The 26,103-nt window shown below is 45.0% G+C and overlaps 1 protein-coding gene and 1 long non-coding RNA gene across 15 annotated transcripts in view; one reads left to right on the top strand and one right to left on the bottom strand.

Moving 5' to 3' along the window:
* MYO1C (myosin IC) overlaps positions 1 to 25,725 on the top strand; it is a 142,031-nt gene extending 116,306 nt beyond the window's left edge. For 7 of the 14 annotated variants that reach the window (XM_043530852.1, XM_043530853.1, XM_043530854.1 and 4 more), the window contains exons 20-32: positions 119 to 232; positions 407 to 483; positions 625 to 693; positions 928 to 1,012; positions 1,796 to 1,955; positions 3,110 to 3,193; positions 12,319 to 12,412; positions 12,534 to 12,589; positions 13,437 to 13,572; positions 15,117 to 15,187; positions 16,000 to 16,097; positions 22,579 to 22,678; positions 24,096 to 25,725. In XM_043530852.1, the coding sequence (XP_043386787.1) occupies positions 119 to 232; positions 407 to 483; positions 625 to 693; positions 928 to 1,012; positions 1,796 to 1,955; positions 3,110 to 3,193; positions 12,319 to 12,412; positions 12,534 to 12,589; positions 13,437 to 13,572; positions 15,117 to 15,187; positions 16,000 to 16,097; positions 22,579 to 22,678; positions 24,096 to 24,122 (1,171 nt within the window). In that variant the 3' untranslated portion in view covers positions 24,123 to 25,725. Of the gene's footprint in view, positions 1 to 118; positions 233 to 406; positions 484 to 624; positions 694 to 927; positions 1,013 to 1,795; positions 1,956 to 3,109; positions 3,194 to 12,276; positions 12,413 to 12,533; positions 12,590 to 13,436; positions 13,573 to 15,116; positions 15,188 to 15,999; positions 16,098 to 22,578; positions 22,679 to 24,095 lie in introns of all 14 variants that reach the window. The other 7 variants (XM_043530851.1, XM_037880731.2, XM_037880729.2 and 4 more) reach the window with 1 other exon arrangement.
* LOC119563899 lies at positions 2,922 to 8,778 on the bottom strand. The gene is made up of 2 exons (XR_005222677.2): positions 8,448 to 8,778; positions 2,922 to 5,445 (listed from the first exon to the last, which is right to left on the bottom strand). It is a non-coding gene; the product is annotated as an uncharacterized LOC119563899 (long non-coding RNA).
* Positions 25,726 to 26,103: the final 378 nt, after the last annotated feature.

Genomic DNA, 26,103 nt, shown 5'->3' with positions numbered 1-26,103 from the left:
CTTGGTTACCAGAATGGATCTCTGTTTGAGGGAGAGGCACTGTGGCTCCCCCTTTGTACCCTGCAGAAGTGCTCCATTTTACTTCTCATTCTGAAGTCTCTCACTTGTCTATTTCCAGATACAAATCACTGTGTTCAGAAACATGGCCCACGTGGGAAGGGCGTCCCCATGATGGAGTGGCTGTGCTTGTGAAACATCTAGGTTACAAACAGGAAGAGTATAAGATGGGCCGGTCAGTTATTTCTTTCTTCCCTGATTTGGGGTTGTGAGTCATAGGGAGTCTGTGTTTAAATATGGTCCCTGTGTCTAGACGGTGAGGGGGAGAGCAGAAGCCGCAAGGGGATGGTGAGGGCAGGAAGTAGGTCCCTCTGGCCTCTTATACATAATCATGCATTTCCATTTCCAGAACAAAGATTTTTATTCGTTTTCCCAAGACTTTGTTTGCAACAGAAGATGCTTTGGAGATACGGAAGCAGAGTCTGGGTAAGTCAGACACATTTAACCAGCTGGTTTAGCAGACAACTATCAGCGTGCCTTGTTTTTTGAATTGACCTGTTCTCTATCAGAATCCCAACCTTGGCCACTATTTCTAATTGATAGCTCTTTTTTCTTTTCCAATTTCAGCTACAAAAATCCAGGCCACATGGAGAGGCTTCTATTGGCGACAGAAATTCCTGCACATGAAACATTCAGGTATGTGAGGGCATGCGAAGGTGAATAAGCTTATGGCTAATTACCTGTATAGTTGGAAGCTCCTATTCTATTCTTAGCAAGGGGGTGGGTGGAAAGGGGAACAGAAGTTGATCTCAGTTTGAGATGCAAGAATAAAAAGCCAGAAAGCATAGAGTGGAGGGGAATGTTTTGGATTATATGGAATTAAGGAGTTCTGTCCAATGTGCAATACCTTTTTGTTTTTATTGTCTTCAGCAATAACTATCCAGTCATGGTGGCGTGGAACCCAGGGGCGCCGAAAAGCCTCCAAGAAAAAGTGGGCAGTGGAGACAATTAGACGGTGTGTTTACAATCTGCAACAATTTTTTTTTTTTTTTTAAATGTGTAGAGAGATTCTCAAAACCTAGTTTCTAACAATGAACAGATGGGGATAAACTGTCTTTTCAGTGTAGTTTCTGTGACTTTTTTTAAAAAAAAAATACATCTGTTGAACAAAGCCCAAGAAATGTTGGAATTTGCCTGTTTTCAATAACACAAGGATTCTGGTTCATGAGTGGAATAGAGAAGTTGGTGAATCTGTAGTTATTTTCATACACTTGAGACTACGATGTGAAACATGAGTCTGGTGGCTGAAAACAAGCAGTTTTTCCTATAGGATGGCACTGATTACAGATCTCGGATACAAACTTCTAAAACTGGGCTCCAGTGCAACAGGGGGACTGAAACATTACCCCTGCACTTTTTATATATGTGTTGAATCCTCTATCCCTATGGACAGTTTCCCTGTACTATCCGCTCTTAACCGTATCTGCCCCGGGAGTCACTGATAAAGCACATGTTCTCAGTTCTTTGCAGATCCCTGTTCAGTTCCCCTTGCTTTGCAAAGTGTGTCTTCTGTTTGTGTGACAGTTTCCGATTAATTTGTTTTTCCCCCCACGATGCTAAGTTTCTTGTTTATAGCCAGTTGCCTTCAGTAATGGGGGCATAGGAAGTCTTGGTGTTAAACAGGTTCATTGTAGACTCATAGATTATTAGAGTGGAAGACACTTAGATTCTTTAGCCTAATCATCTATATCAAACCCATCCATGATGGTTACTGATCTTCCTTCTTCTGCCCATTCAGGTTTATTAAAGGTTTTATTTACCGGAACTACCCTCGCTGCTCAGAGAATGAATACTTCCTAGATTATATTCGCTACTCCTTCTTGATGAACCTCAAACGCAATTTACCAAAGAATGTTTTGGACAAATCGTGGCCAACTCCCCCTCCATCACTCTACGAGGTACGCAGAAGAAAAAGAGAAGGAGTTTACTGCTCTGCGTAGACAGAGTCCTGCACTGTAGTTTCAGTTATTGAAGGCCCTGGGTCACACAGATGTCATTGAGAGAGCGGTGAGACCTGTAGAACCTTCATTAGTAGTGGTGATGTGTGAGAAAGAAAGAACTATGTTTGCCTCTCACTCTACACTGAATTAGTAGAACTGGCAGCAAAAATAACCAAAACATAAGTTAACATGTGTACTGAGCATCTTTGTGAAATTACAAAAATGACTGTTGATTATTTAATTTATTTTACATATAATTATTACTGAGATCAGTAAGCGACACTAAAAATGGAATCCAATTCTGACGTTGTTAAAAAGCAACTTTTCAAAGTAGAACTGCACTTTAGCACATTGGGTAAGATTTTCAGAAATGCCTAAGTGACTTAGTATTTTAAGTGTTGGAAAGATATCATTTAGCTCAGAATAAAATTTTCAAAAGCACCCCAGGGACTTCTGTGGGCACTTTTGAAAATTGAACCCATTTTGTTCTGAGTTAAATGGCTTCTGCCTGAATGGTTAAACTGGGGTGAAAAGCAATGGAATGGTATTTGATTACCCATAAAGAAAATAATTAAACTTTGTTTTCCTGTCCAGTACATTATTTTATGCTTTGAAGAGTGGCCTCTAACCCAGAAAGGTGACAGTGCCCTGGATACATGCTTTCTCCACCTGAAAGATCACTGATCTGCAAAATAATCCCATAAAATCTTATCTAAAGGCCCCATTTTTATGACATTTTCCAAAAAAATTGTTCCTGGGAGTGGATCTTCTTGGGTCCTTAAGATCTTTGGGTGTCCCTTGTTTGGCTCAAAGGTACCTCCAAAATAGGCTGGAGGATGTGAAGAGGAAAATTCCCAACCCCGAGCCAAAACAGTCTGGTTGGAGAACAATGCAGGACAAACTGTCTCAGCACAGGACAATAGATTACTTGTTGCTATTTAATTTTAAAAATATTTCTGCAATAACATACAGTGTTGAAGATGAGTTGTTCAGATTCAGGCTTGCATTTCCTGCATTCATATCTCTTCTCTGTTCTCTCCTTATATTCTGTTTGAATTGTTTTGCCTTTGTTCAACTTAAAGCCATCTTCACATACCATCTTATTTCTTCAGGTATCTCAGCTCTTGAGACAGCTGTGTATGCAAAACATGGTGTGGAGCTACTGCAAGAGAATCAGCCCAGAATGGAAACAGCAGGTGCAGGACATTTACGTTACTTACCAGATCTCTCAACTATTGCTAGGAACAAGAGATGGGATCCACACAGGCACTTAGATGCCCAGAAAATCACAAGAACAGCATTGTGATCCACAAAGCCAAGTTAGAAACCTAGGCTCCCTATATAGTGAATGGGGAGAGATGGGTGCCTTAGAATGTGATCTACCACACTAAGTGGGGAGCCACGTAAACTAGCCAATGGGCAATACAAACTGGGGGGTGGCAAGGAGTCCTAAGCCCCACCCGACTCACAGAGTTAGATACCTATTTCTGCTTAGTGATCAGTGATCCATGAACTGCCTGGAGTCAGGTGGCCTAAAGTGTCTTGTGGGAATGAGTTAGGCACCTGCTTTGCTTCACAGAAAAGGGGGAAGTGGGGAGGAGTGGTGGTGCCCACCGTATAACTTTTAGCCCAGTGCCTAGCGGATTTGCTTGAAATATGGGAGACCCAGGCTCAAGTCCCTCCTTCCTGCCAGAGGGAAAGAAGGGATTTGAACAAGGGTCTCCAGGCTCTCAGGAGGGTGCTCTAACCACTGAACTATGGGATATTCTGAGGTGAGGCTTCTTCAGCCTCTTCTGTTGAAGCTGTTTCACTGTTGTTAAGTGATGAACAAGTGATTGGAGCAGCAGAACTAGATCCTGGGTCGTTCCCCCCTGCCCATCGGTGCATGCCCTAGCCACTGGACTACAGTCACTGGGACAAAGAAGGAGGGAATAGCTCTATTTACTAACCACTGGGCTAGATGTTATAAGGTGGGTGCTGCTGCAGCCTCCTCTGCCACCGCCTCCTTCCCCGGCAGCCAGATTTTTGAATGGGACCTGATCTGGTAAGCCGTCTGTGAGCACACCTACAAGATTGGGCCTCACAAGTGACTTAGGGAGCCAAACGCTTATCTTTCCCCAGTTTATGAATCACTCTGGGGCTTAGGTGTCTGGGTTCTTAGAGGGAGGCAGCAGTGCACATCCCAGAGGCAGAAACATAGGTATCTAGGGAACATTTACTCTGAAAAATTAGGTGCTGAGTGAGTTTAGGCACCTACATGGTTTGGTGGTAGTTTTTTATGGATTGCATTGGAGCTAAAACTGGGATATAGGTGCCTAAACCAGGTATTTTGGAGCCCAATCTGGTTTTTAGGTGCCTAAACACATTTGCAGATCTGGGCCTAGGAGTTTTTCCTCAATTAACATTTTATTATAGGTGAAGCAGGGGGTTGGGGATTGATAGAGGGGAAAGGAGATGAGGCATTGGAGAGTGGTTGGATGGGGGAGGCAGATAAGACCAGATGGAGGAGAAGGCAGGAGTCCCAAGTGGGTAGCTAGATGCAGCAGGGAAAGAGGGCATCTCGGGACGAAGAAGGGTCTACAACTACTGGAGAACACTCCCTTTCAGAACCTGCATTTGAGCCCAATAGTCTTGAGTCTCTCTACAATCCTCAGCTGTCATCAAATGCTCAGTTTCACAACTGTCTCATCATCTTTTAGTGGCTAGTCCACCGAGAGGATAACAGCCTACTACTGCTACTAGTTAGTCCATCAGCTCAAGTGGTAGAGTTTTGTGCTATGAATCTAAAGGTCCCAAACCCTGCTGCTGATCAAGCTGGAGGTTAATATGGTTCCATGTAATTTCTGGTGGGGTTTTCAGTTTGCTTTTAAAAACAATTGGGAAATCAATTCTCAAAAACTACATCAAAAGAACATTAAGGTTGCAAAGTGAAGCATGCAAAATTTAGGAAATGTCAGAATTAAGGTTGCCCTTGTGCATGTGTATTTTGAGATAGTCTTTCATTAGGAAGTATAGGCTTTCATGGAAGAAGTTTGTTTTGAGGAGCAGTTTGAGGTATGGTAAATCAGGTCAATTAGGAATAGCCATATATAAACCAAAGAAAGCATAGAAAATATTAAATATGTGCAATACAACTGAATTACCACTGCTGTTAGTACCTTAGCATTTGCATTTCCTGACTTTGGACTTGTGTACATAAACATTTAGTTTCATTTCAAGTGCTGGTCCCTGTGTGTATTCCACTGTGGGATATGCATGTGCTCTACAAATCTGATATAGGATTCTTGCCAGCAGTATCCATTGCTCCACACCTTCACCGTTGCTTTCTTCATGCTCTGCGTCAAGGGAATAAGGGGTGATGCCACCCAGCTGCCTCTCCAGTTCCTTCTTACCACCACATGATTTGAGTAAGAACTCTTGTGTCCAGAGCTGATCCTTGGTTTTCAAACTGTAAATACAGTGTTAAAAATGTGTTTTAGTGTTAGTTTACTTAATGTACATAGTTAATACCTTCCCCACCCCAGGGAGCCTCCCCTGCCTCCTCAGTATGGGATTTGGATTATGCCCAGGTTACAAGGCTTTAAAATCTCTCTCTTCTGCCCTCGCTCCTCTTCAGTCAATCATAGAATCATAGAATATCAGGGTTGGAAGGGACTTCAGGAAGTCATCTAGTCCAACCCCCTGCTCAAAGTAGGACCAATCCCTAACTAAATCATCCCAGGCAGGGCTTTGTCAAGCCTGGCCTTAAAAACCTCTAAGGAAGGAGATTCCACCACCTCCCTAGGTAACCCATTACAGTGCTTCACCACCCTCCTAGTGAAAAAGTTTTTCCTAATATCCAACATAAACCTCCCCCACTGCAACTTGAGACCATTACTCATAGAATATCAGGGTTGGAAGGGACCTCAGGAGGTCATCTAGTCCAAACCCCTGCTCAAAGCAGGACCAATCCCTCGTTCTGTCATCTGGTACCACTGACAACAGTCTAGATCCATTCTCTTTGGAACCCCGTTTCAGGTAATTGAAAGCAGCTATCAAATCCCCCCTCATTCTTCTCTTCTGCAAATAAATAATCCCAGTTCCCTCAGCCTCTCCTCATAAGCCATGTGTTCCAGCCCCCTAATAATTTTTTGTTGCACTTCGCTGGACCCTTCCCAATTTTTCCACATCCTTCTTGTAGTGTGGGGCCCAAAACTGGACACAGTACTCCAGATGAGGCCTCACCAGTGCCGAATAGAGGGGAATGATCATGTCCCTCGATCTGCTGGCAATGCTCCTACTTATACAGCCAAAAATGCCATTAGCCTTCTTGGCAACAAGCACGGTTTTGGAGCTGTGCTCCGGCTCCGCTCCAGCTCCACTGGCCCGGAGCTGCTCCAGCTCCAGGCTCCGCTCCAAAGCCCTGGCAACAAGGGCACACTGTTGACTCATATCCAGCTTCTCGTCTGTTGTAACCCCTAGGTCCTTTTCTGCAGAACTGCTACCTAGCCGCTTGGTCCCTAGTCTGTAGCAGTGCATGTGATTCTTCCATCCTAAGTGCACGACTCTGCACGTGTCCTTGTTGAACCACCTCAGATTCCTTTTGGCCCAATTCTCTAATTTGTCTGGGTCCCTCTGTATCCTATCTCTACCCTCCAGCGTATCTACCACTCCTCCCAGTTTAGTGTCATCTGCAAACTTGCTGAGGGTGCAGTCCACGCCATCCTCCAGATTGTTAATGAAGATATTGAACAAAACCGGCCCCAGGACCAACCCTTGGGGCACTCCACTTGATACCGGCTGCCAACTAGACATGGAGCCATTGATCACTATCTGTTGAGTCCGATGATCTAGTCAACTTTCTATCCACATTACAGTCCATTCATCCAGTCCATACTTCTTTAACTTGCTGGCAAGAATACTGTGGGAGACCGTGTCAAAAGCTTTGCTAAAGTCAAGGAGTAACATGTCCATGCTTTCCCCTCATCCACAGAGCCAGTTATCTCTTCATATGACAAGTACCAATAGTGTCTTCACTGCCTAGGAGAATGCCACATCTCTACAAACTGTAGTATTTGCCGCTCCTTATCCAACCAAACTCAGCAAGTGTGGGAACTCTGGTTTAAGAAAGGTTTCAGAGTAGCAGCTGTGTGAGTCTGTATCCGCAAAAAGAAAAGGGAGGACTTGTGGCACCTTAGAGACTAACAAATTTATTTGAGCATAAGCTTTCGTGAGCTACAGCTCACTTCATTGGTTTAAGAAACATGTTATGGAGTGTGCAATGAGACATCCTGCCAGACATCCAGGAGCACACATCCTAGCACCATGTTGTCTGACCAGGTCTTAAAAGACTTAGTCCCTGAGCCTCATGGCCCTGGCCAGAAGGCTCATAAAACTAAGATTGCCTAGATACCAGCCTTGGCATTAACAATGGCACCAGCTCTGGTACCAACCACAAGTAAACACGGGGACCCGAAGCACTGGAACTGTTCGTATTGGTTAACGACTATTTGGTGGAAGTCCAGTGCATCATCGGTACCACCTCAGTCCCACAAGGAACCACGGATCACTAAAACCCTTCCCACACCAGTTCCAGAAATATGGGGAGACAAGACTCCATGTCCTTCAAGAAGGGTAGAGACATGTATCTCACCAGAGGATATTTTGGTCCTCCCAGACCTGCAGTTTCCCTTACTGATGGAACCAACCCTTACCAGGAAGATTCTGACTTAACAGACAAAGCAGACTATGGAAAGAGAAGTTCATCCCCTGTCCCATCTGCCAGCCGTGGCATCCTGGTTTCGTCTGCACTGAGGGCACTCTCAGTAAAAATTGACTCAGTTTTTTCCTCATTCAGGGAGAACCATATGGGCCTTCAAGAGTAGATCTCAAAAACTGAAAAAGGAAAATTGGGATAAAGGATGATAAAAGCTGGCATCACCAGCAGACGAGAGGTGGGAGTCAATGGCTCAATAATGCATAAGGATTGATAATTGAGGTGAGCTAGGCTGTCGAGGACCTTAAAGCTAAAGACCAGTGATAAACCAACTGTGACCTGGGGTGCCAGGGGAGGTTGCAGAACGGAGAGCAGATACTCCCAAGACTGGTGGGTAACACTGAAGTTAAACTCCCGAACCAGTCACAAACTGTGCTTCTGATCCCCAACACTGGTTATCAAGAAGCCAAAAAAAAAAAATCACACAGCTCCATTGGTTGCGTTCCAGTTCTCTGGCTCCCAGTCAGCACGTAGGAGCAGTACAGTGAGAAGTTATTTTAAACTCTGCTCACATATACAAAAATGTTCTTCTGACCCCAAAGGGTCAGCCACATTACCAGGTCAGTATAGGTTTGGATCTTACCCAAAACACTACGCTTCCAGCCAATCCTTCAGTGTCCAAAACTAAAGGTTTATTATAAAGAAAAAGGAAAGAACAAGAAAGATGTTAAATGGTAAAGCAGTTACATACATACTTTAAAGTCCATGTATCAAGTTCCTAGCAGTATTGGTGAGTTTGCCAGCTTGAAAGTCCCCCTGGATCACATCTACAGCTTAGATGGGTCATTCAGTCCTTTGTTCAGAGCTTCAGTTTGTAGCAAAGTTCCTCCAGATGTAAGAAGCAGGATTGAAGACAAAATGGAGAAGATTCAGCTACCTTTTACAGTCTTTTGCCATGTGGTCTGTGCTTCCTTTGTTTCAAACACAAGCTGCCCAGCACATGGCTTCAAAGCCTTAGAGTTCTGTCCATAGGCATGCCCCTGCATGCCTTGCTGAGTTATAACATGTAACTGCCTTCTCTCAATGGGTCAGTTGTATAGCTAATGGTCCTTAATGGGCCATCAAGCAGGCTAGGCAGTGCTGATGCTAAACTGTCTGGGGGGTGTCACCCAGAAGCATAGCACAGGTTTGGAATACAGACATATATATACACATATCTGCAAAAAGAAAAGGGAGGACTTGTGGCACCTTAGAGAATAACAAATTTATTTGAGCATAAGCTTTCGTGAGCTACAGCTCACTTCATCGGCTGTTGCATCAGATGAAGTGAGCTGTAGCTCACGAAAGCTTATGCTCAAATAAATTTGTTAGTCTCTAAGGTGCCACAAGTCCTCCCTTTTCTTTTTGCGGATACAGACTAACACGGCTGCTACTCTGAAACCTGACATACATATCTATAACTCATAATACAAAGGTGATATAAACACACAAATGATTATCATATCTGGCAAATTATAATATTTTTGCAGATATCTTACATGGCATATCTGGAACAACTCATTGCAATTTTACAATATTAATATTCATAATATCTTCAAGTGTCCCCCAGCATCACGGGGAGGGAAGCACAAGGGACCAGAGGATGAGGTGGGTGTAATATAGTCAAAACAATTAGCTAGGAAGATGATAGAAGCATTTTGAATGGATTTGAGAAAATGGATGAAGCTGTAGGGATAGAATAAGAGGAATGGCTCTTCTAAATGTTTGTATGTGTGTAATACAGGTAGCATTGTATCTTCTCTCACTCACACACACTCACGCACTCTCTCACACACAGAGTCAGGAGTGATAATCCTACAAGAGAGACAGAATAGCAAGGCTAGTCATTTTCCCTTTCCACAATACTCCTAAAGCTACGCAGATGAGCTGTGTGAGTGAGTAATATTCCAGTCCAGCAGCACTTCAGATTACATGAAAAGATCTGTGTAAATTCATATTGATATATTTGAGTCATTGAGAAGAATAAAACACCAATGAGATTCCGTTTGCTACATGCAATAGCGCTGCGAAAGCAGACAATGAGAAATATATTAAACATGCAAGACATTGCTAGAATATCTCCTAAATATCTGTTCTATTCTAATTTAAATACAGTTGTTTATTTACATAACTGTAGTTACGTACCTTACAAAGGCCCTTAAAACACTAAGCACACATAGGAAAACGCTACAGGTAGGCAAATGACTTTCCTAGAGGAGGAGACTGGGACTAAAATTGCCTGCTACAAATCTCTGAAAACGTCTGAATAACGAATTGTGCAGGGAATGACTGGTTATTGTAGATGGGCTGTGCCAGTTTGCACAGGCAGTTACCCAGATCTTCAAAATACTGTTCTCAGTAGCTTGCTTAAAAAAATAAAAAAGAAGGCACCTTTGTCTTGGAGACTTATAGATAGGGCCCTGCCAAATTCATGGCCATGAAAAACGCGTCATAGACGATGAAATCTGGTCTTTTGTGGGCCTTTACCCTATACTATACAGATTTCACGGGGGAAACCAGTGTTTCTCAAACTGGGGGTCCTGACCCAAAAGGGAGTTGCAGGACGGGGAAGGTGTCACAAGGTTATTTTTGAGGGGTGAGGGGGGGTTGCAGTATTGCCACCCTTACTTTTGCACTGCCTTCAGAGCTGGGTGGCCAGAGAGTGGTGGCTGTTGGCCAGGTGCCAGCTCTGAAAGCAGTGCCTCTGCCAGCAGCAGTGCAGAAGGAAGGGTGGCAGTACCATGCCATACTGTCCCACCCTTCCTTCTGCGCTGCTGCTGTTGGTGGCGCTGCCTTCAGAGCTGGGCTCCAGGCCAGCAGCCGCCGCTCTCCAGCTGCCCAGCTCTGAAGGCAGCGCCCCCACCAACAGCAGTGTAGAAGTAAGGGTAGTAGTACCACAACATCCCCCCCACGCCCTCGCCAATAACCTTGTGACCCCTCTCAGTTACTTTTTGGGTCAGGACCCCTATAGTTACAATACTGTGAAATTTCATATTTAAATAGCTGAAATCATTAAATTTATGACCGTGAAATTGACCAAAATGGACCGTGAATGTGGTAGGGCTCTACTTATAGATGTGCTTTTGAACTATGAGAGTTGGGCAACATGGTTTATCTACAATGTTTTTTATAGTTAGTCCTTTAAATAATTTGCAGCAAAAATGCTGCATCAGGAAAATTTAGGTTATTGACAATGCTGTGGCCTGCATTAAATTATTGCCACATCATTTAAAAGTCTCTGCATGGCTGTTTGGTTCCTTGTTCTATGCTAGACCTCCCACTTGAGCCTTGGCAAGCTGAACTGAATGCTGGTTTTTGCCAACTAGTTAGCAATGGCTATCCCTCAGGACTGACACTTTCATCTTTTTCATCTATAAAGTATTTAGCATACTTTAGGTATACACACACTGCAATAAAAAACATGTACTACTGAGTCTCAGAGCCTGGGCCAGTTGGTTTGGGCTGCAAGGCTAAAAATTGCAGTGTCGACATTCAGGCTTGGGCCTGAGCCTAAGCTCAGAGACCCTTCCCCCTCACGGGGTTTCCGAGCCCAGGCTCCAACCCCAGCCCGAATGGCTATGGTGCAACTTTTAGCTCTGCAGTCTGAGCCCCACTTGCCCGAGTCAGCTAACCCGGGCCAGCCACGGCCATGCTGCAGATTTTTATTGCAGTGTACACATACCTGTTGGGTGCTATACAAATAATACCATTTATAATGTTCTATTTGTCCTTACATGGCAAAAGCTGTTCATTTGCAAGGTCATGCATCTAAGAACTAAAAATGTGGGTCATGTTTATATGACTGGGGACTGTGCCTCTGAAAGAGACTCAGGTGTCATGGTGCATAACCGCCTGAACATAAGCTTACATGTGGTGTGGTGGGTAAGAGAAGAAATGCTATCCTTAGAGATATAAGCAGGGGAATATTGAGCAGAAGTAGGGAGTTACAGTTATCACTGTATACAGCATTAACGAGATCATTACTGGAATACTCTGCTCCGTTCTGGTGTCCATGCTTCAAAAAGGATGAGAACAAAGGGTTTCATAAAAAGAGCACAAATTACTCAAACTGTTTAACTTAACAAAGAGCAGGTTAAGAGGTGGCCTGATCAGCATCTATAAGTACTGTACCTGCATGGGGAAAAATTGCCAATACCAGAGGATTTTTTAATCTAACAGACAAAGGCATAAAAGATCCAATGGCTATAAACTGAAGCCAAATAATTTCTGACTAGATATAAGGCACATATTTTTAACATTGAGATTAATTAACCGTTGGAACAATTTACTTAGGGATATCTATTCTCCTTCTCTTGAAGGCTTTTTATCAAGAGTGGATGTCTTTCTAAAAGATATGCTGCATCACCACCAGAAGTTATGGGCTTACTACAAGCAGTACTTGTTGCAATTGTATGGCCTGTATTATGCAGGAGGTCAGACTACATGATCATAAGAGTCCCTTTTGGCATTAAAATCTAAGACTCTCTCGTTTACGGTGCTTCTGGAGATAGCTATATTTAAAGATAATTTTACTCTGTTATACAGATCCAGAAAACTTCTGGGTTTTGTTTTTTTCTCTCGTTGCAGTTAGATCAGAAAGTGGTTGCAAGTGAGATGTTTAAGGGTAAAAAAGACAATTATCCTCAGAGTGTTCCCAGACTCTTCATCAACACTCGACTTGGTGAGTAGCATTCAGAAACCTGAACAGGGAATACTTGTACTTTTTTTCTCTCTCTCTTTTCTCGTCATTTCTCTTCCTGCCATAGTGTTACTCCTGACCTTCTCTTTGGTTTCTCTGCTAGGCACCGAAGAGATAAATCCTAAAGTCCTTCAGGTTTTAGGAAATGAAACGATCAAGGTGAGACTGTGTGTCCTGTGGTTACTGTGAAGCTTCTGCAATGATTCAGTAGAAGTGAACTCTTTACCAAGTGTCTGGATTTCCTGACATGATGTATGAAGAATTCTACATTAGATTAGGTGGTATCAGTGATGATAACTCTGCACTGAGGTGTTAATGTTCCAACTGCAAAAATTGTAGTTTTGAGGTGTGTGTAAATTTGGATTATGGTGTAGAATTTGGAATTGAAAAGGGTGTTTTCCTGCTGGTGGGGATGATACACTGAGATCTTTAGGTGAAAGGAGCTAGAATAGGCCAAAATGCATTATAGACATGAGTTAAATTTGGCCTTTCAACACCACTATGAACGGGCTGGTATTATCTTCTAGTTGGTGGAGAAATTTAGGTATGGTTTAGGACCATCTTAAATCACATAGGCAGCCCTGAAAATATAAGGCAGAATGCTTGTCTGCAACCCCCATAAACTGTATGCAGTGTTGTTATAGCCGTAATGGTCCCATGATATTAGAGAGGCAAGGTGGGTGAGGTAATATCTTTTATTGGACCAACTTCTGTTGGTGAGAGTCAAGTTTTTGAGCTTAGAGCTCTTCTTCAGGACTGGAATTATATATAACAATGGAAGATATCAGATCCCAGACCGGAAGACGACGACCTCTGTATGAGCTCAAAAGCATTTCTGTCTCTCACTAACAGAAGTTGGTCCAATAAAAGCTATTACCTCACCCCCCACCCCCTTTGTCTCTCTGACTGCCATAAACTGACCACTAGTCAGTGCTTTCTACGTTGGATGACAAGAAGTTGCCAATTAAACAGGTTTTGCTTTTGGAAATCATAACACTTGTTTCAGTATGCAGTTCCCGTGGTCAAGTATGACCGGAAAGGATACAAGGCAAGAGTGCGGCAGCTACTTCTCACCCAGAATGCCATCTTCATAGTTGAAGAAGCCAAAATCAAACAACGAATTGACTATGCCAATCTGACAGGTAAGGCAACTGCAGGACACACGATTTTTGCTCACTTAATGATTAAAGGTGGGCGTGAAGACTCCAGATGTTTGAGTGATCTGTACATAAGAAGGCAGAGTGTTAGATATAGAATAGCTTTTTCACTTTGATATCCTGAAATTGGGATTTCCCAGAATTAAGCTCCTACTAGGGCGCATTGTAAATATTCTTTGTACAGGTGCGATTTTTGGGATGATTCCACAGTTCATCAACTACATACACTTGCTACAAGGGAGTTTCACAGTCTCCAGACACCAGCCAGAACAGTGTTAGACCATCAGCTTTTTGGGACATTGTTTAGTTTTCCAGGCCTCAGGCGTTTAAAGATTATTGTTGGCATTTGTGTAAAAGTTTACTGGTTTGGATATGCTAGAAAAATGCTAACAAAGTCAAATGCTATTCAGAAATAATTGTACCCAATTCAGCTCTTGGCTAATGTACTGTGGTCACTACTTGGCTTTACCTTGCCTGTGAAATCTCTTCAGACCTACTTACTCCCACCCCTACCCCCTCTTAGTTCCAAAACTTCCTACAGTCCCAGACACTGCAGTCTGCAGCATTATTGCAAGTCCCCTTTCCTTCTTTCTCACCCCGTTGAGTAATTCACTACTGCATTGCTCCAGTCCTGACCTAACAGTCTTGTATTGCAGACATAGTTGCCAACATTTTAAAAAAGTTTTCAAGGGCAACACTAATTCAGGGGTTTGGGTCCCACAAGCCCTTATCATTGCAGGGCTGACCATGTGTTTGTTTCAGTGAAAATTAGGTTATTTTAATTTGAATGTCCTAATCTCGGGCTGCAAAATGTTTGCATTTTAGATTTTAATCTGAAACACTTCTAACCCCCAGTATATATTAAAAACCAAAAACACCCAAACCCTTTCAAAACAAGATGATATACCGCACACAGTTCTGGACATGGAAGAGAATGACCCATACATGACAGACGTTAATGCACAACTGGAAGGTGCTCAGATACTATGGTGATGAAAACGGTATAAAAACCTACGTACAGTAGAATTTCTGCATACTTCAAATTACCTGGGTGGGCCCATTAGGGTGTGTTTGGGGGAAGACTGTAGGTTCAGTCTCCCCTTCATCTCCATTTACATTTTAAGGAGAAGATGGCAGGTCTGCTCTCTTGTAACATACTCAGGGGCATTTGTCCTCATATGGTCCTCAGTGAAGTCCTCATTCTCGGGGATAACTTAGGCATTTCCTGACTGTTGTTTTATATTCTCAAACTTAGCAATGCCATTAATATATGTGTATATTTAATGTAAATTTACATTTTGGTTTCTGAGCGATTTATTGGGAGATAGGGACAGAACAATAAGGGGCTGTTTCATTATCTTCCAATTGGAGCACCGTACAACTTATTTGTCACACTCATGGAAAATTTCTAAAATGCTTGGAAAATTGATGGAGTTCTTTGTACTCAGTTCAGGCTTCACAAGGATCTAGTATTCAGACTGTCTAGGCGTCACAATATATTGGAGTCAAATGGCGTTTCTGTTTTGTAGGAATCTCAGTCAGCAGCTTGAGTGACAGTTTGTTTGTGCTCCATGTGCGCTGTGAGGATAACAAACAGAAGGTAGGGGAACCTCATCTGTGTCATTCACTGTCTCACTATCCATAAGTGTTGAACGTCCCAACCTGTATGAAACAGCTGCAGGTCCTGAGTTTCAGGGAGGAGAGAGGGAGTATTCAGAAGAGCTAGAGAGAAGATATAAATAGATGGAATGCAGGATGGTACCTAAATCTAACTTACTCTTGATTTGTCACCTCTTTCTAATTGGGTTGGGGTTTTTTTTCTTGTTTTTTGTCATTGTCCTGTACTACAGAGATGGGTTCCCGCATAGGCGCTGACTTCCCCTCTGCCCCGTGGGTGCCCCACCCCTGCATCACCCTCGCCCTACCCGAATTCCACCCTCTTCCCCGAAGTCCCCCGCCCTGCCCTGCCTCCTCCCCCTCTCTTCTGGAAAGTCCTAAGCGCTGCCAAACAGCTGTTAGGCGGGGGGGCAGCACTGGAAGGGGGAGGAGCGGGGACACAGGACACTTGGGGTCGGGGGGGAGGAACTTGGCTGCCAATGGGTGCGGAGCACCCACTAATGCAGCACCCACAGAGTCAGCGCCTATGGGTTCTTGATGGATGTTCCAGCAGTTTGGATTGATTCTATATCTTGGCTTACTACTGACAGCCTCAGACGTGTTTGAGTCCATAGTGTGTATCGGGAGATTTACATTATGATATATATATATATGTCCTGGACTTCTCCAGCAAGTCAAGCTCATACAAATACAGACTATCCTGCAGGTCCATGGGGCTAATTCTTGGTTCTTATACACTGAAATAAAATCTGTTATGAATTAGTGATTACAAAGATCTTTTATGGCTTTTTTCAGGGAGATGTTGTACTACAAAGTGATCATGTGATTGAGACACTAACCAAAACTGCCATGAGTGCTGACAAAATCAATAATGTCAATATCAGTCAAGGCAGGTGAGTCAAGAAAGAAGTTCCTTTTTTGTTCTGAATAGGGTACTCTGTTCAAGCCTTGTTGGAAAGTGAAAAGAGTGTTACAGTTAATCTAAACAAATGACTGACTTCAAAACCTACTTAACTGCATGTTACTAATTACGTTCTCACAGAAGTAGCAGATCACTTGTCGCTGCTGCATGATGAGACTGTAGCTGTACTGACTACCATGCTAGCCATGACATCATTACTTTTCTGTCACTGACAGAGTGATGAGTCACTGTGGTAACATGGAGCCTGTAATATTATCTGTATACTTCTAAGTACAATAAGGAGTACAGTAGTTCTTCGAGTGCTTACTCAGGTCCATTCCATGTCAGGTGTGTGTGCTCACCACATGCACTGGTGCTGGAAATTTTCCCCCCAGTGGAATCCATAGGACCAGCTCCAGCACCCTCTGGAGTTTTGCGTGTATCACCAGTATAAGGAACACTGCCAGTTTCCCTTGTCCCCCTCCCCGCCCTTTCAATTCCTTCTTACTGCCAGTGACAGTGCTGGAACATCCTCCTGCTTTGGCAAGGAACTTAGCTTAGGGACAGGGCTTGCCCCATGTCCCCGGACTTCAAACCGCTTGAGCGGTGCAAGAAGCCCATGCCAATCAACGATCCCCACCAGAGCTGCTTGAAGTGCCTGGGGGAGACCAACGTGCATGACAAGTATAGAATCTGAAAAGGATTCAAGCCACGCACTAAGAAGGAGTGGGACATAAGGCTGAGAGTGCTGGTGCTGCCAACACCTTGGGATGACAGTCCTCTCTAGAGGAAAGCCTGCACTAGGGGCACTGCAGCAATCCCCATAGTCGCGGCATTGCTCCCCTGCACTGCAACGCTCAACATCACGCCAGCGGTCTCTGCAGCTGTGCTACCAGTCTTCGGAGACCCACCCAAGTCCTCAGCACCGATCTCTGGAGTTTTGGCACTGGTCCCCAGGCTCGTGGCAACAATCACCAGACACTTAGTGCCAGCCTCCTGAGGCACACTATCAGTCCCCAGAAACCCGGCACCAGTCCCTGAAGCCACAGTGCCAGTTCCCGCGGTCCCACTCTCAGTCACCGGAGCCCCGGCACCGATCCCCAAGCTTGAGGCGTCCATCGCCAGAATACCATTGCCAGTTTCCCCCGAGCACCATCGCCAGACACGTGGCACCCTGATATGGAGCTGCGATACCACTCCCCAGTTGCAAAGCACTGGATCATCTGGTATGTTGGGGAAACAGAAGCAGTGGCACCGACCTGATCACCAAGGGAAGACCCTTCTTCCTCGGGCTCTGAGCATGAGGAAGTCACAGGGGCCAGGCGCACTCTGCAATGCCAATGGGTTTTCCCCCGGGGCTGCCAACAAGCACATGGCCCCAGAGCCTGGCAGTTTTGGAACCCATGGGGCAGTCTCCCACCGTTGCAGAGTCCCAGGTACAGCACTCTGTGTCTGCGGCATCAGAAAGATGGTTGGCAACGGTCTCCTGACTGCCTCAGACAAGGGGTCACTTCAGGGTACTCAGGAGTCTCCACCAGCTTTGGATAAGGCTGCCCCAGCCGGGGAAGTGGAGTCGGTCCCTTCCCTGGTTCTAGCCTCATCTTCCTCACCCGATGAGGCAGTGATGGAACCATCACACGCGGTGCCAAGAACTACTTAAGCATGTGGCTACTAAACTTGGACTGGAAGCAGAGGAGTGTCGGAACCAGCTGACACCATATTTGACATCTTGGCTGTAGTGGCCGTATTGAGGGACAGACACCCTGCCTGTCTATGAGGGTGTCATAAAACTGGTCAAGGTCTTATGGCAGACCCTAGCCTCTCTGTCCCCTCTTGCAAAGCATGCAGAGAGAAAATACTATGTCCCTGCTAAGGGCTTTGAGTATCTTTATTTCCACCCCTCCCCGAGTTCCTTGGTTGTATCTGCTGCCAATGAGCAAGATAGGAAGGGTCAAACCAGTTCAACCCCCAAAAATAAAGACACAAAGAGGCTCAATCTTTTCCGCAGAAAAGTTTATTCAACTGCCAGCCTCCAGTTGCGTGTCGCAAACCACCAAGCCCCGCACAGGAGGTATGATTTCAGTGTGTGGCAATCCATGGCGAAGTTTGCAGACTCACTGCCACAGGAATCCAGGCAGGAGTTTCTGGCCATACATAAAGAGGGTAAGACTGAGGTGACGGCTTCCCTCCAGGAGGCCTCTGACGCAGCCAACTCCGCAGCCAGAACGATGGTGTTGGCCATTTCAACAACATGGGTATCATGGCTGCAGTCCACGGAGGTCCAGCAGTCCATTCAGGATCTCCCTTTTTTATGGATTGAACATGTTTCCTAAACAGATGGTTGCATGGTCTGAAGGACCTTAGGGCTACATTACACTCCCTGGGCCTTTATACTCCTGTGCCTGCAAGGAAGCGATTTAAACCCCAGCAGCCTCAGAGATTTGTAGGCCAGACCAGATCAGAGCCCTACTGAAAGAAGCGCTGGCCGCATTCACCCAGTCGGGCTCTACCCGGTACACACCTGGAAATAAGCAGACACTTTGAGGGTGCCCCCAAGGGTAACCTCCCAGTCTACAACCAGGATCCAAGCACCCTTTTATTTTCAAATGGTCTCTTTCCCTACCTCCCTGCTTGGGCCACTATAACATTGGATCAGTGAGTGCTCAGCACCATAACAGTGAGATACACCCTCCAATTTTTTTCCATCCCTTCTTCTCCCCACCCTTCCCCGTCCCTCTTCAGGGACCCTTCTCACGAGTAACTGCTCACCCAGGAGGTGCACGCCCTGCTGTGGGTGGGGGGCCATATAGGAAGTTTTCAAAAGAACTGAGAGGGAAAGGATTTTACTCCTGCCACTTTCTGATACTGAAGGCCAAAGGGGGTCTATAACCAATCTTGGCCCTGCAAGGCCTCAACAAATATCTCAAGAAGTTGAAGTTCCACATGGTCTCTTTGGCCTCCATCATCCTCTCCCTGGATCCTGGAGACGTGTACGTCTCAACTTAAAAGAATGTGAACTTCCATATTTCTATTTTCCATGGGAACAGAAGGCTCCTATGATTCGTCGTCGGGCAGACTCACTACCAATTTACAGTGCTCCCATTCGGCCTAGCAACAGCCCCAAGAGTGTTTACAAAATGTCTGGCAGTGGTCACAGCCTACCTCAGACGTCAGGGTGTTCAAATTTACCCATACCTTGACAATTGGCTCATCAAGGGTCACTCGAGAGTACAGGTCTGTAGTCCAAGCCACCTGCCAAGCGCTGGGCCTGTTGATAAATGAACAAAAATCAACACTGGTGTCAGTGCAAAGGATAAGAGTTTATAGAAGTCCTCAACTCTACTCGCACCAGAGCCTTCTTACTGGAAGCCAGATTCTTGAGCAATGTTGGATCTGATTGTCTAAGTCACAACCCATCCACTCGGCAAGCCCAGGTATGCCCGGGACTGCTAGGGCACATGGCAGTATGCATCTATGTGGTTCAGCATGCAAGACTGCAATCTCAGACCACTGCAGATGTGGCTGACGTCCATCTACTCCCCAGTCAGGCATCACTTGGACAAGTTCCTCACAATTCCACCACAAATACTTACCTCCTTTGCATGGTGGTTGAACCCACACAATGTAACCAGAGGAGTTCCGTTTGCAACCCCATGGTCCCTGGTGTCAGATGCCTTGGACTTGGGGTTGGGAGCCCATCTTGGTCCCTCAGGACTCGAGGCTTATGGTCCCAACAGAAGCTGTTGTTAAATATAAAGGTCAGAGAGCTCAGGACCATCCATCTGGCTTGTGAAATATTCCTTCCCCAGCTCTCAGGCAAGGTAGTGCAAGCGTTGTCAACAAACATGGGGGAGCGTGGTCATTGGACCTCTGCCCAGAAGCCCTTAGCCTGTGAGACTTCTGTATCCAACACACTATCCATCTGGAAGCCTTGCTTCCCCGAGGTCCGGAACACGCTGGCAGATCGCCTTAGCAGGTCCTTCTTCTCTCACCGTAAGTGGTCCCTCCACCTAGAAGTCATCAGGACCATCTTCCAGAGGTGGGGAACTCCTCAAATGGACCCACTGACTACCAGGCAAAACAGAAAATGCTACCAGTTTAGTTCCCTGCCAGGTCTCGACAGCGGTTCACTATCCAATGCCTTTCTTCTATCATGGGCAGGCGACCTGATGTATACCTTCCCACCAATCCCACTCATCAGCAAGGTCCTCCTGAAGATAAAGACAGACTAACCGTGAGTCATTATGATAGCCCCGGCATGGTTTTGCCAGGATTGGTTTGGCATGCTCGTGGATTTAGCGGCGGCAGCCCTTTGGACATTTGCCAACCACCCAGATCTGCTCTCGTGGGACCCGAACCTTGCCTCCCTACTAAACCTGACAGCATGGATGCTGTATGGCTAAGCCTCGAGGAACAGGCCTGCTCCACACAGGACCAGCAGGTTTCTCTTACAAAACAGAAAACCCTCCACCAGAGCAACTTGGCTAAGTAGAAACAATTCACCTGCTGGGCATCTGAATGGAACTTTTCTCCAGCTCAAGTCTTTTTTTACAATCCATTCTGGAATACCTGCTCCATTTAACGCACCAAGGCCTGACACTCATCAGTCAAGGTACACCTGGCAGGCATATCGGCTTTCCACTCTCACATCCAAGGTAGATCAGTCTTCTTACAAGCAATGATGATGGACCTGCAGAAAGTGTCTTTCAAGGCGTTTAAAGAATCTCTTAAATGCCTTGAAAGACTCTTTCCGCAGGTCCATGATCCGGTTTCCTAACGGGATCTCAACCTGGTCCTTGCCAAGCTCACTGGTCCTCCCTTAGAGGCCCTTGCCTCCTGCTCTCTTACATCTTTTGTGGAAGGTCGCCCTCCTTGTAGCCATCACTTTGGTGAGACGAATCTCCAAGATTAAGGCCCTGACCTCAGAATCCCTCTGTTACGGTGTTCTACAAGGACAAAGTCCAACTGCGCCCCAACCCAGCCTTCATGCCAAAGGTGGTATCGCAGTTCCATGTCAGTCAGGGTATCTTCCTGCCAGTGTTCTTCCCAAAACCATAAAATTCCAACAAGGAGATGCGTTTGCATATTCTGAACATCAGGTATGCCCTGGCCAACTTTGAGCCAGCCAAGCCCTTCTGCAGGTCTACTCAACTTTTCATTGTGGTGGCTGACAGGATGAAGGGTCTCCCAGTGTCATCTCAGAGAATTTTCTCCTAGATCACCACCTGCTTGTGGATTGAGCTACCACTGGAGGGACTCAAGAACCTGAGGAGAGAGACGACCAGTCTGTCTATATGGTCCCGGTTCAGTCTGTACACAGGGAGGGTGGGTGGGACGGAAGGAGGGAACAGAATTGGAGAGAATATCCCAATTCTACCATGCTCAGGACCCAGTGGTCTGAAGTTACTTGAGCCCAGCCATGGTAGAAATGGGATAGATGGTTCACAAAGGGGGGAGCAGGATCCGGGCATTGAACTGGTGCTCCATCCTCGGGCGCACCTTCAAAAGTTTGGCTTTGAGCTCGAAGGCTGCTTAGCTGAGCCCTGGCCCTAGCCGAAGGAGAACTGAGATTGGTGCCTCCTGTTACTCCTGCCCCGCTTCTTAGCAGAGGTCCCCAATCAGGACATCTTTTCGTCGCACTACGCCATCACGCAGCAGGCTAGAGATGATGTCGTGTTTGGTAGAGCAGTGCTTCAGTCTACAACTCTGTGAACTCTGGCCCCTCCTCCTGGGGACTGCTTGGAATCACCTTCTTGGAATTGACATGAGCAATCACGCAAAGAAGAAAAAACAGTTATCTACCTTTTGTAACTCTTGTTCTTCGAGATGTGTTGCTCATGTCCATTCCAAGACCCACCCGCTTCCCCTCTGTCAGCGTAATCCGGCAAGAAGGAAATGAAGAGGTGGCGGGTCAGCAGGGCCAGAGCTCCACAGCCAACCCGACGAGTATTGCTAGGGAAAAAACTTACTGACAATTGTGCACGCGGCATGCACGCACCTACTTGGAATGGATATAAGCAACGCATCTCGAAGAACAACAGTTAAAGAAAAACCTGGTTTTTCTTTGAGATGTGTTGGGTCATGGAATGGACATGAGCGTTCTCCTTCCCCTGTGTCAGAGTTCTGGCAAGACGGAAATGAGGGGAGGGGCACAGCGGTGTCCCTTATACCAGCCCATACATGGGCGATTCCAGATACCACTGGGGGAAAAACTTTAGGCACCAGTGCATGTGGTGCGCATATACACCTGACATGGAATGGACACGAGGAACACATCAACAGTTGAGAGAGGCACGTAACCGTTTTTGGAAGTATTTGCATTGTACTGTAGCATTAAGCAAGTGTTGCTGTGCTCAGAGACAGACAAACATTTCCTGTAAAATAGCCACAATTATACTGATCATGAACAAGTTGGGAGTTAGTTAAGATACCACTTACAAACCATGTGAGGACTCTTCCTTTGTTTCTTTCAGCATAAAATTTACAATTGGGCAAGGCAAAGAAGGAATAATTGACTTTACTTCAGGATCTGAACTGCTCATAGCCAAAGCCAAAAATGGCCACCTTGCTGTGGTAAGTGTCTTCTGTTGTAAGAGTTTGCACAGCTTGGGAAGGAAAGTAATTAACCTAAATGTGTTTAGAAAAGTGGGTTTTAAGTTATGGTAGTCTTTGTTTTATACAGCATCCCTGACACATGTCAAGTCCCCTACACAACACAGGAAGCATTTGCATCCCAACCTCTCGCCCATTCTGAGACATTTGAGGGCAGCACACCTCTTTTCCTGCAATTACCAGAAATTGTTCAGACCTGGCCATGCTGCTTCTCTACCTGTAGTGATGCAGTTCAGTATTCCCACCTTATCTGTTCCAAACCCACATTATAAAGTGTTGTTTTTAGAGCAGCAGTAAGAAAAAATCCTTTACTCCAATCTCGGCTCCCCTCTGGGACTGAAATAGCCATATTGTGGCTTGAACAGGACTACTTGTCATACTCCTCCAGATTTGTTCCCCTCTGCTATCATGTCACAGCAGGCCAAATGGAGCAGTGTGAAGGCTCCATCTGTGAGACCCCCTCTCAGGAGCCACAGAAAGGGGAGCTCTCCCATATTTACAGCACAGAGATCCTCGCTGTGCCAGCTGAATAGAGCTGTCTGTTCTGCTGGTTGGGGTCCCCAATATGCAGACATGCTAAGATTCCTCAGTGGAGGAGCCCAGCAAATTGAACAATCCTTTCAGGTCAAAGACTCTCCAGAGGTAAGTCCAAACCCACTGAATCTAAAGTCTCCATCCCAGTTTCAGACTGGTCAAGAGGTCAGTCCCAGATGGGAAATAACTTTCCACTCCTCTCCCTCCAAGGCGGAACCATCTAAGATAGCAGCCCTACAGATTGGGGTTTTGAGGATGGCAAGTGAGAGGAGAGTTACTTATTCACATAAAACAGAAGACTTTACATAACAGAATTGTTGGAATTTGGCCAGGACACTGAAACCAGCATCCCTTTTCTGGGCTATGGACATCTTCCATAGCCCCATGTGGTCAAAGCCCCTGTTTGCTCTTATGCCTATATTATGATGTATCCCAAAATATTCTATGATTTTCAATCCTTTGGGACTGTCCATAGTGTTTGCCAATTAGAAAAACTTTATGTGGACTCAGTTTCTACCACATGGAACAAGCAAAGCAGATCTTCCTCCAGTGATAACCCTGGTAGAAATTCCAGGCTACTGGGGTAAACAGTTGGGAGTCTGAATGAGATTTAAGAAATACTGTCTCCCTGACTTCCTGCACTGGCAAATTGGTGCATTTGCTTCCTGATTTACAGAATCTGGCTGAATTCGTTAGATCAGGACAAGTTCTTATTTATTCTGCATATCATACGGGGAACTCTGCTCCAGTCCAGACTTCAGTATCTTCATGGGGTAATTGTTAAAAACGTTTGCAGTATCTTTGTTTCCATTCCACATTCTAGATTCTTTGTCTTTCTCCTCAGGTTGCTCCTCGTTTGAATTCTCGATGATAACATTTGTCAGCAGGAAGGGATCTGGATTGCCTTTTATACCAGTGGCTGGACATACTGGCCTGCAGTCTTTTTTTTTTTTTTTTTTGATGCTTTGCTCATTTTCTTAATAGTTACCAAAGAACTACACTTCCATAAAACAAAGTGAAAATGTAATCTGAAACTACCCCAAAAAAAGCACCTTCTCTTTCCCCCTCCTACTGGCAACTACTTGGGTCTGGGGCTTGTGAAACTCATGTACTCGGCTGGCCTCAGGGGGCGTTAAGGTTGTCATTGCTGCAGAGACCAAGCCCTGAAGTGAAATTACAAGCTTTTTCTCATCTGTCCTGATACATACATACAAAAGCATGATCATAAGAAATACGAAGGGCAGATCTGTATTGGCCAACTCAATAAAGTGCCAGACTTTATCATCCGAGAACATTTTATGAAGAATTTTGCTTTGTCACTTTCTGATGCTTTGTATAAAAATATTAAAAAGCCATATTATATAAATGAGTAAAATCCTGTAAATATTTTTTAGCTCAGTGGGTGAGTCGCACTATAAAAAGCAGAGAGTCTGTGGGAACTTTTGAGCTTTTTAAAAACAATTATGGAGGTAATGTAGCAACTGTACTCTTTTAAAGCACCCTTCATCTGGAACCTGCCTTCCAAAGGTGTCCCCTTACCCTTTTCTTCTTGTACTGTAATGCCTGTTTCTTATGCCTAAACATGTACATAAAAGACTGCCTCCCTTTTGCAGACACACAACTCTTCCCCCCTCCCCTCCACCTGAAAGAGCATGTGTGTTTATTGGTCCTGGCCACATGGCTGGTATTGGTGAAAGATTCACAAGTGACCTGTTCTGTTAAAGCCCCTGGTCTCTCTGCCCAAGCTGCTATTTGCTGCAGTTACTCAGCAGCACTGTAGGAAAGTTGCTGCATATTGGCAGGAGTACCTGGGCATTTGCAGTCTCAAACACACCCAGGGCTTAGACATAGCCTTCCACAAACAAACACTGTTTTAAAGGTGGTTTATTCATCCCCCACCTGGATTGGTGCTTGCACTTTGTGGAATCTTGCTCTTAAATTCCATGCTATATCATTTTACGCTGAACTGTGTCTGTTAAAATATTCACCAAAACTGCACCGGGGGAAGAGAGGAAGAGCACTGCTGAGACAAATAGCACTAAATATGAAGGGTTTGGGTTTGTTTGTTTTTTGTTATACATAAATTTAGGAGGAAAAAGCTTGGTGGTGAATGCTTTCTAGTAAACAGCTGAATCACAGTGAGATGCAACTGCCACAGTCAACATTCTCCTGGTAAAGACAGGCTGTAAGGCACCATGTACTTGCCTTCTTTGGGGCAGAGCATGCCTTCACAATTCCATCTGTAATCATGGGACGGTGGCAGGCCCCCTTTAAGCTCAGAAAACAAACATGCTGCCACTGGTGTGCAATGAGCTCACTCTAATACTTTTTTTCTACTTCTGTGTGCTATCAGATAAACACTGCCTCAAGCATGGAATGCTGTACACCCTATAGTGTATATACTATATTAATGCTGTATACACAATGATGTAATCCCAAAAGTCTGCTAAATAAACTTTTTTTTTTTTTTTTTTTTTTTACAAAAAAGCTGAAGCTTTATTTGAGTCATTTTTGTTTATTGTTAAGAGTTTCTACTAAAGGCTATGCAACAGATGAACTAAAGTGAGTTTGTTAGCAACTACCCTAAAAATGATAACATTCTTACCTTCTAACGCTGTGCCTCTAAAAGTATCATCTGGCAATCGTGTTGTGCCTGAAGCTTAACTTGTATAATTAGTGTCACTCCCCCATGGTCTGTAACACTTTGACTGGGAAGGGTAGAAGTTTAGTAGTACATAAATGAGCCAAGCCCTGCTGTTGGCTATTGCATACCAATGCAGCCTTTGAACCATTCCCATCAGGTCTCTGCCTGCTGGAAGTAAAGCACCTAAGATGAGAAGCCAATTTGAGAG

The sequence above is a fragment of the Chelonia mydas genome, chromosome 17 (assembly GCF_015237465.2).
Source record: "Chelonia mydas isolate rCheMyd1 chromosome 17, rCheMyd1.pri.v2, whole genome shotgun sequence".
Lineage (NCBI taxonomy): Eukaryota > Metazoa > Chordata > Testudines > Cheloniidae > Chelonia > Chelonia mydas.
This window is presented reverse-complemented; position numbering and strand designations above follow the sequence as displayed.